The following is a 10,676-nucleotide window of genomic DNA, read 5'->3' on the forward strand; positions in this document are numbered from 1 at the left end:
CCCAACCCCCTAGCGCTTGCACTTATTTACTGTGTTTTTTATTTTACTTTCCCCCCTTAGGGGGCAGCGCTGGAGGAAGTGAAGTTCAAAGCGAAGCGCTGCTGCGAAGGCCTCCCGAGGTGCTCCTCAGCTCCGCTCTCGGGGCGGCAGTCGGGGGGCTGCTCCCGGGGGGAGGGCATGTAGCGCCGGCTTACTGGCTCTTTGCACCTCCTTCCGAGGGGTGGCGGGAAGGAAGGGACCAGAAATAGACTGCCGACAGCCTCTTCTGCTTGCTTTTCTTTCCCGCTGCTACTTAAATCTTGCTCTGCCCTTCTGGAGCCCCCTCGGGTGATTTGAATGCTGTCTTTTGTTTCTAGCCCTGATTATCTGAGAGCAGCTGACATGACTGAAGTGATGATGAACACCCCAGCTATGGATGAGATTGGGCTAAGCCCCCGCAAGGATGGCCTGTCGTATCAGGTAAGCGCTTTGCTGGCTGCTTAGGCAGTAATCCCCTGTGGAATTGCTGGGGCTGGACTGCAGACTCGGTCTAGTGTACCTTTCTGTAGCCTGACCTAATAGCAGGTCTTGCTATAGTGAGATCTAGTCAACAGACTGGAATGTTTGCTTGGCAGGAGCCGGTTGTCTAAAATATCACTCGGTATCAGACAGGATTGGCAAAGGACTTCATTGTTTCCGAAGCAATCGAGCCCCCACTCAGTCAGTGTTCATGGGGGCTTGGTGAAAGGCGGGGAGGTTGGTTAGAGAAGGATTCTCCTCACTCACCAGACTGAGAGGACTCTGGAGTCTCTTCAACGCGGCACACAAATGATCTGCCTAGAGCAAGAGGGAGGTGTTTATATGGCACTTAAAGTTTTTGATCTATTTCTTGGTTTTCTTGACTGATGGGCCTGTTTGGGAGGGTTAACCCTCAGATCCAGTGAGGCCAGGGACAACCTAAACAAGCCTTGCAATGTCGCTGGAGATACCAGTACCTGCAAGCATGAGCTGCATTCATTCTGAAAGTTGTGAACAATGTAATTAGCTACTAACCTCTAGATCAATGGCTGGGGTGAAGGTGGGGTCTTAAACTAGGTTGAGCCGCAATCATTTGGTCTCAATATCCCTTTCATTTCCTAGCTTGTAGTTAATAAGTTGTGCATCTTAGCCTCCTAGATCGGTGTTTTCCTACCCTTCCAAGAGACTTATTGATGAGATTTAACATGGGTGCTGAGTGCATGCAGATGACTTGCATCTGGTCTGTGCATCGGGTGACTCTTAATGGAAGATCCTGATGCAGGGCTCTTTGCAGATGTTACACAACCTGCACAGAGGCAGTTGCTCTAAGTGTGCATTCAAATGAGGTGTGCTATTGTATGCTTGCATATTTATGTCTTAAATGAGCTACAAGGCAGTAACAGTGCATTGGAGCATGAGATCAACTGAACTTTGGGCTGTGGCTGAGGCCTTCAGCAGAAGCCAAAGCTGTGGGAGGAAAAGGGGTGCATGGCTTTTTGGTCAGAATTCTGGATCTGGATAGTGCAAGTTGTTTGGTTTATTGCCTGTGTATGGAAACAGCTGTGCTTCAGTGCTTGAGTTAGTGGAAAGCATATGGCCTTTCTTTCCTATAGAGGGAGCGTACAGCAGTGAGAACGGTTATAAACCTGAAGCAATCAAACTAGCCTGCATGGGGTGTTCGGTTGTCTTTATGGGTCACCATATGAAGAGGTTTAACCCAATCAGGTCAAATGCCTCTACTTAACTACCCAAATTTTCCAGTGAGAGGCAGAATCTAGGTGCCCTGCTTGTTCTAATGATTGCTTCAGTGATGTTTTTTCCCCCCTCAAGTGGTAATGACCTTGATAAGTCTGCTTGGGCCAACTGGGGAACAGGCCTGTTCAGTTTTGAGTGGATCATCTGAACCTGAAGGTGTGTGAGTCATAAATGCTGACGACTCATATCTATGCAGGGCTTCTGCATCCTGGATCTCTCATCTGTAGTGGTCTAGTCATAGATGACTTTTTTCAGATGCCTGCAAGAGCTGGGAACTGCCTGCTGGTACTTCACTTTGTTGTAAGCCAAACTGATGGCAGAAAGGATTGAGATGTTGAAATGGAAGATCCTGATGGGGCACTAGTGGTGTGTGGGCTGTGTAGCAGGTCTACCTCTAAATCAGGTTAGTGTAAAGAGGTTTGGGCAGCAGGCTTCAGCCTTCTTCTGCCTGCTAGACTGAGAATGTTGCATCAAGGTAAGTTGAAAGCATCCTTAAAGGGCTTAAAATTCAAGTGAGAACAGCAAGGACAAATCTGATGCAAATTGCACCATGAACTTCTTGTTCTACCTCAGACTTCAGTACTTTGCGCTTCATCTTGCTGATGGAGAGAGTTTGGTACATGGAAAATTGTATGCTAGACTGAGGGCTGTAGTGGCATAACTTAAAACCAGACAGGGCTAATGGAGCATGACTGCTCCTGCACTGAGGTTTGTTGTTCTAAGCCGCAACATCTTTCTCCACTCATCTGCAGAGTTGGGCACTTGTCATGTGAGTGTAACAGCCCTTGGCTGGCTATGAGAGGCAAAAAAAAAAGTGGAGCCAGAAGTGGGAGAGGCAAGCTTTTAGTTTCAAAAGTTGCTCTCGTTCTAGCAGTAGAACTTGTATTTATTTTACTGCAGAGTTGACCTCAAAATTAGGTTAAAAATGTCTCCCTTTGAGCTGTGCAGAGCAGGGACTGCCTGAGAGTTGGTCCACAGGATCCTAGCTGTGAGCCTGGGGGCTGCTTCTACCACCATATGCAGACATGAAACTGTCTGGACCAGAGGAGATGGTATAGCAGCTTTGCTGGAACCGTAAAGCACATCACTATCTGCTGCAGACAGACTTGTCCAACCAACAGTACTGTTTCGAAGTTATTTTTGCCTTTGCTTGGAAGTAAACTGAGGAAACATACTCAGTATGAGTTTAAACTTCAGCAGTCTGATTCCTCTGTCCCATGTCCCATAACCTTGCAGATTACGGAGGCAGCTTGGCTTGTTGACTTTTTCCTTCTGCCTCTTTCACCTCCTTGCCTCTGCTTGTGCTCTGGAGTGTCTGTCTAGACATCAGCTGGAGGTGTGCACCCCGCTAGTGAAGCTCCCTGGCCTTTGGTGGCCTGGCCATCACTGCTCTTTGAGCAATGATGTGAAAACTCAGACTGCAGAAGTCGTATCAGTGATAATTGACTTGCTGGTCTAGGCTTAGTAATTTGTACCGTTTCACTTGCAAAATGTGCTTTCTCAGCATAGAAATGCCTTTTTCCAGTTAATAAGCAAAATGCTTGTAAGCGAATGTGCTAATTTTGGAACCTTTCTATGTGGAACCTTTTTGTGCTTATTGCATAGATGCAATATTATGCAGTTATTACTGTATTTGCGATGTAAAGCAGCTCTGAGCCCCCTGAAGGTGGTTCAGCCAACAGATTTAAAGGGGCTGAGTGAAAGCGAATGGTGAAATCAGGGCACAAGTCTCAGAGCAGGGTGGCACAGACAAAACAGAAGATGCAGCTGAAGAGATGATGTCATGCTGGGTCTTGTGCCCGCAGTGAAGAGCTATTTCTGGATCTTTAATAGATGTCCCATAATTCCCATGGGACTTACTAAACAAAAAACTCGTTGACATGCAGCTGATGGCACAAGATGCCCCTGCGACCAACAGATGTGCCTATGGAGGGCTCCGTGTGCTTCCTGCCTGGCAGCCTCGGCGAGCCGGGCCTTTTTTGCTGCCAGTCAGAGCTAATGCACCGTTTGCTATTTTCCAGCCCCTAGATATACCTGTCCTCCGAAAAGCCTCATCAGCACTCTGCCAGCTTGTCCTCTGATGCCGTCTCACAGCGGCACGGACGGTGCTACTGAAACAAGAGGCTGAATTAATCATTTCATGGAGCTGTTGTCGAAACAGTACCTTGACCTGAATCCTGCCTTGCTTCTTGGAAGTGGAGCAGGGTCTAAGCACAACTGGGAACGCTTTGATACCCAAAGAGTTTATTTTGAGCAAATGCTGTGTCCCGAGTTGAGTGTGCTATTTTGCTGCAGACTGGTTGTCTGGCCGGCTCGCTGGTCCTGGCAGGACGTTAGGCTCCCTTTTAGCAGATTGGCATGTGGAGGCTGAGCTTGCCTCATGCCATCAGCTGGGCTTTGGTTGTCATGGGGAGCTTGAGCTCTTTTAAGTCATGATCGCGTCATGCTGGGATCTGTCTAGGTTAATCACAGCCACAGCTAGCTGTGAATCACGTCAGACTGACTGAATCTAGGTAAATAGGCTTAACGTTCCATCCAGTGTCTGCGGTGAAAGCTTTGGGTTGTCTGTCTTGTTGGGGAAATAATTTTTGATGAATGCAACACCTCTTTACCAGCACCAGAGAAGCAGTGGCTTTCTCAGGGAGCTGTGATGCTGCGTGCTGAGGGGTCTGGGCTGCGATCTGCTGCATCTCCCCGTCTAAACTGGGGCACCAATATGTTACTGACCCTGGGGTTGATGGCAAAGGGCTGATGGAAACTGAGCTTCCACGGTGATTGCCTTGTTTGCTTGTAAGGCACTTCATGTCTGTGCAGCCTTTATTCGTGCAGGGAAAGTCCTGTACTGGAGCTGGTGCGCGCTGCTGCTGAAGGTCTTGAGGCTGGGCTGCAAAAAGGTGGTGATAGCAAGCGAGTTTAGGGTAATCTGTTCACACAGCACATGCGATGTATGGTTACTAGACAAGATTAGTAGGCTGAGTCAATGTGTATTCCAGGGTCTGGGACCTTAAATGAAGGCAGAAGCAGGATATGGGATAAACAGAGCCAAAACAATCATGTTCGCGGCTACGCTGTGCAAAATGTGTTCCACTGAAATGCAAACTGAAGACAGCAGCTAATCAGAACATCTCAGTGCATGTTTTTTCCTTCCTACTTGATGCCTTATTACTCTGGAAAATTGTTATTATGTACGAAGTTCCCCAGCCCCTGTCCCCCAAGACAGGGCAATTTGTCCATGGCTGGGGAGTTGTCACAGTTCATAGACCTGAGTCACAGGCTGCTATGTGGATACTAGACGGAGCTCAGTTTAGAGTCATGACTACTGTATGAATAAATATATGTATTGGTACTGCTTCTTATGGAGGAAAAAGTCCTCCAAAGAGGACACTGAGAGATGATTTAAGTATTTCCTGAAATGAGTTTGCCATGCTTCTCAGTGGCAGTAAAGTTTTATTTCAAGAACTTAAGTGCTGACTTGAGATTCGGAATATTGACTTGATACTGCTAAAGAGACACAAAATGTAGCTCTTCAGTACTGGGAGGATGAGTGATGCGTGTATGTCAGGGGTGTACCCTATACCTGAAGTGGTATGCCCCTCAGTGCAGCACTTCCAGGCTTGTATAGTATTACAATAAAGCAAAGCCTTCCCCCAAAACAGTAACTTAATTTGGAAAGATCTAATTACTTCAGTCTCCCTGCAATATAATTGAAATAGTTTTCATCCCCATGGGAGGGGAGACAAGCATTTTAACTATGGGTGTTGGTATGGAGTACACATGTGGAAGTTGTTTTAAATTTACAAGTGTCATTTGGATTATGGTAGCTCTGAGCTAATCCTCTTAATTGTCTGACATCTCTCTTGCTTTTGGTGTTTCTCCATCCCTGTGAATGCTGAGAGAGGGTATGAGCCTCCCCAGGGCAATGAAAACTTTCCATTCTTGTTGCCAAGACTTCATTCAAGGATAGTGGAGCTAGATCATCTGAAGCAGAGGCAAACATGATCTTTCTAAAATCATTTCAAGCTTCAATTTCAAGTTCTGCTTTTCGATGCCCTTTTCTAGCTGCAAGGCAAGAGTTCAGTTGATTTGCATGTGATCTGGACCAGTCCATGAGGAGGGCAAGTTCCCAAAACATAATCTGGAGAGGCCTGTGAAGACTAGACTTGCTGTGGGTGAGGAGCTGTGAGTAGCGTCGGAAGCAATACACGTGTCCTCTGTGGGCTCTAAAGGCGTTGGATGTATCTCTCCATGGGCCAGGAGTTGGGGCTCAGCTACAGGAGGGTCGGGCTCTGCAGAAGTGGTTGCAGCCCCTCGTGCTGTGTCATGCAAGCGAGGGGGACGAAGATACCTTTGAATTGCTGCTGAACTTGCTGTTAGGTAGCTGTCATGACCAGTTGGTGATTGCCATTTGTCTCTTGTCAAGTGGCCAGATCAGCCAGAAGTAGGCACCCGCTTCAGCGGCGTGCAAGGTGGCTCCCTCTGACAGATGAGGGGGAGAAGTTAACCCGTGGCTGCTGTACTTTTTGGGTGGTGGGGAGATGCAGAGTCTTCCTCCGACACGCCTGAGCTGAGTAGTGCGAGCAGAAAGGTTTGTGGGCTGGTTTTGCTAGACAAAGCTGTCCTGGCTGCTGTGCAGAAGGGTGCAGAGCTCGCGGGTCGGAGCTGAGCTGCTGTATTCCCAGTGGGGACCTTGCTGCGAGTTTGAGAGTTGCTTTTTTTTCCTTCCCATTGTCTAAATCTGGAGTGGGACCAGATTAGGCATACGGGACCAACAAATGCAGCACGGCTCTACTGGTGTGGGACAGCAGAAAGCTGGTGCTTGCTTATCTTTTTATAAAGAGCCTGGCAACACAGCTTATTTTGGAGTGGGGAGGCTGGTTGGGGTAACTTTTCCACCCAGCTTCCCCAGATGTGCAACTGGAGTCTTAATCTGAAAACATCTTTCCTTTGGTCCCTGTGCTTGGCCTGCTGTCTTGCCCTGCTCATCACATGGGAGGAAATCTGCCTTTGTGTATTTTTTCCATTGACTGTCCACACCCCTTGAAAGTGCGGTTGCAACATCTCACTTCATGCTGCCTCAACGATTAAAAAGCATGACTTAGTGGAAAAAATCCTGACCTTCTTGGGTTCGGCCTGTCCTGCAGCTGTTTGAGATAAGATTGTGCTAGGGCTTTTTTTTTATTAAAAAAAGCTGCACACCACATTTTGGGGATATTTGTTTTTAAGGAAATGACTACTACTTAGTTTCTGGAAAAAAAAACCTGGCAGGCTATCTTCAAAGAAATTGCTCCAATTTGACCTAATGTGCTTAAAATGATAGCAGCCAAAGGTTAGCTTAATTATTATACTGCTATTTTTCTTGCACAGGAGGCTATTTTCATGGCATTATCAGCTTATGTAACCTTCTGAACCACACTTCTTTTTCCATTGCAACCTTCTAAACCATGTAATGTCAAGGATACTTTTTTCCTATCCCAAGTTTAGATAACAAGTTGATGCTTAAGAGCCACTGACTGTACTTCCAGTAATGCACTGCGTGTCTGAAACTACCTTTGGCCAAGCAGAAGCCACAAAACTCCAAAAAAGTTACTCACTCATGGCAGGAGTGACTGACAGCGTCATACTGCAATGCCTATGTCAACATGGCTGCGTTTGAAGACCTCACTGCCGTGCGCTTGAAAAGCATATGGGTGGTGGGTGCTGTAGCAGGAGCTGGGCTCCTGCACCACTGTCCCCAGGACCAGACGGCTGTCTGCAAAGAGCCCTGTTGTGTGTTACCTTCACACGGAGCTGCTTGTCCGAGCACATCGCCCCTCCCAAAGTTACCTTGCCTGACTTTGCATTAAGCAGCAACCGATGGCTTGCTTTGGTTGGTAACCTGGTTGCCAGAAAGCTTTGGGTGCAAGGGAGAAAGGTGGCTGAACGCTGGAAAAGTGTTGACAAGGAGGTGATGGTGTGGTTCATGGCTGCTAGGCTGAAGAACAAGTTGATAGGATGATGTTTCTCTTTGGGGTTTGGGCCAGGGCTTCCCAAGGTGGTGGGTACCTGCCTGATTGGCATGAGGAATATGATGCTTTGCGGTTAATGCTCGGTGCTCCTGGATGGGGAACCTGCTGCTGTAACTAGAACTGCAAAGATCAAAGCAGATGAGATCTTGCTGTCTGAGGCATGCACAAGCAGCATGCCCGTCGGAGGCTGGCCGTGCTGTTCCCTGCAGGGATGCTCTGACGGCTCACGTGGACGTAGCTGGTGTTCAAAGAAAAGTACAGTGCCTGACTCCTCACCTACAACCTGGAGGGGAAAAATGCATTTTGTGGTTATCTTCTTTGGGGTGTTTAAATGCAAGAGTGATGTGAAATGGGCACTCTGATAAAATTTTTTGAAATAAACAGGTGGTAATTGTTTAATCTTCTGGTTACCAACCAGGGGATCTGATGTGGCAGTTGGTTCTTGTCACCCAGCAATCATCTTCTGGATGAGCTGGGGCTTGAAGCTGTTCCCCTAGTAGGACATCTCTATAAGCAACAGCAACCTTTTTCTGTTCACGCTGCGATTCGGTCACGCAAACCTCCTGCTAACGCTGCAGTGGCAGTTTTTCCTCTACCTGTGTCTCTGCCTCGGTGCCTGGTAGGATCAAAGCATGCGTCCCCGTGGCACTGCTGCTGAGTCCGGGCCCCAGTGCCGCTGCAGAGCATGTGCGCCCATGCGGGAGGGAAAGGGGTAAGGTTCTGCTCTGTGCACCTTGGGGGGCTGGAGATCAGGGGGTCCTCATGTTCCTCGCAGCGGGGTACATCATTGCTGGCTATGCCACAGGTACCTCCACAAAATGAGTGTCCTCTTGCGGACAACTTTCAACAACACTTTCACTGCTGACGTATGGTAGCTGTGGCGTGCGGAACACTGCCAAAACACCTCTAAAATGCAGCTGAACTTCTCTTTTGTCCTGGTGCTGTGGCCCTGGAGCGATACCAGAGGCAGGCCCTTGCTGCAAGGGTCTGGACCGCTCTGGCACTGGGTGTGCACATGCCTCCCCTCCCTTCTAGCAGCAGAGCCTGGAGCACAAGCCTGTCCTCGTCTGTAGCTTGACCAGCAGCAGGAAATGAGATCTCAGATCCTCCGATCGAGATAGCTCGCTGTGCAAACTCATGAGCATTAATGCAGACGCAGTGACGGGGTGAAGGGGGGAGAGTGAGGCATTTGGATAAACAGCCAAAAGGGCAGATGCCTGTTCGAGCACTATCCAAGCAACCACGTGCTTTGGAAGCCTCTTGGACAGCGCTTATTTCTAATACTCAGATTAGAGAAGCTTATTTACAAGTTTAAGAGTCTCCCCATCACTCGGTGGTTTACTCTGTGTCCAGACTAGTCTGCCCTGAAGACCCAAGTGTCTTGAGAGTTGGGTTTTGGCTAAGACTGCTTGTATGCAGCCCTCACAGGCTGTTTCTTGACTCTTTCAGATCTTCCCAGATCCCTCGGACTTCGACCGCTACTGTAAGCTGAAGGACCGCCTGCCCTCCATTGTGGTGGAACCAACGGAGGGTGACGTGGAGAGTGGTGAGCTGAGATGGCCACCTGAAGAGTTCCTCGTACAGGAGGAGGAAGAGGAGGAAGAAAACTGTGAAGATGCAAAGAAGGACAACAAGGAGCAATAAATGGTATCTGAGGAAAGGCAAGGGACCGCACCCTTCTGAAGGAAGAGCCACACTTCTTTTTGAAAGTCTTTTTAAAAAAAAAAGACAAGTTCAGTTTTGCACCTGCGAGATCTTAGTTTTTTTGTATTCTCTGTATTGAGAACTGAAGCCCTCGGTGTCACCAGACCTCCTAAGGAAGGAAGTAACGTAGAGAAATGTTTGCTGTTCTTGAGATCACTATCTGTATTTTTCCAAGGTGGAGGCAGCGGTGAAATTCCAAGCACGTGGCAGAGGGTGACCACATGAGGACCGCTGGAGGGGGGAGCTCGGGGAGGGGGAGGAAAGTTGGAGGTGGCAGTGTTAAGCTGGGAGCTACCTCCAGCTAAAAGCATGAGAACAGAGCTGCCATGTCTCAGATTTGCCTTTCTTACAGCTTCCATTTTGTGTGTCAGGGGTGGAAGGGTGTCCATAGCGAAGCATGGCTAAATGCCCTACTGATGAGGGGCCTGTTCCTTCCCAGTTTGGCACCTCCTAGGGTAATGTGAGCATCCATAGGAGTAGTTGGGTTTCTTGCTCTCGCTGTTGAGCCTGTTTTCCAGCCACTTTTCCCAAAGCTGTTTTCTTCCCCTCTGTTTGCCTTTAGACTCTTCAATGCTGAACAGCTGTATTTGCAGGATAATGTTAGGCTGCTGCTTGTCATCTCTACTGCAAGGCCCTAGTTTATCTTGCAGGTGGTTCGCATGAGGTAATACGCATCAGATGTCTGCAGCAAGAGCTCATGTAGATTTGAACACCTCGGATTTTTCTCTCATTTGCTGAGGCTGCTGTGGTCGGCCTCGTCTTGTACAGTGCCCAAAGCCAGAGGGTGGGGATTACGCCTCCATACCTTGGTGTCCTTGAGGTGGTAGAGTTTCATGTCTCCAACTTGCTGGTCAATGGGCTTGTGAGGGCTGGGGTGGGGGATCTCCTCCAGCTTTGCACTGCAGGGCCTCCTCACTGCAGGACAGGCTGGCAGGGGTGTGCATGGTGGGGAGTACCGCCAGACCTGGAGGTAGTCCAAAGACGAAACACCAGATCTAGTGTGGATCATCAGTGGGAGAGGGGGGTTTGCAGGAGAGGTTTGTTGGGAGAACTAGCCTGGGTGTCCTGAGACAAGACTTGCTTCTGCTTCATAGCAAGGGTGAAACATTCATGGGTGTTTAATGAAGTGCAGACTGGCTTGTGAAGTGTGTGGTTGTGTCCTCTTCACCGTATCCTACTCCAAGGAGAAGTCATCTGTGTCTGGGGAGGAGACCA

The 10,676-nt window shown here is 48.6% G+C and overlaps 1 protein-coding gene across 1 annotated transcript; it reads left to right on the forward strand.

Moving 5' to 3' along the window:
- Positions 1-336: 336 nt before the first annotated feature.
- LBH (limb bud and heart development) lies at positions 337-9,606 on the forward strand. The gene is made up of 2 exons (XM_010293486.1): positions 337-459; positions 9,207-9,606. Exons 1-2 carry the CDS (start codon positions 337-339, stop codon positions 9,399-9,401), a joined length of 318 nt encoding a protein of 105 aa, XP_010291788.1. The 3' UTR covers positions 9,402-9,606.
- Positions 9,607-10,676: the final 1,070 nt, after the last annotated feature.

The sequence above is a fragment of the Phaethon lepturus genome, unplaced genomic scaffold (assembly GCF_000687285.1).
Source record: "Phaethon lepturus isolate BGI_N335 unplaced genomic scaffold, ASM68728v1 scaffold34520, whole genome shotgun sequence".
Lineage (NCBI taxonomy): Eukaryota > Metazoa > Chordata > Aves > Phaethontiformes > Phaethontidae > Phaethon > Phaethon lepturus.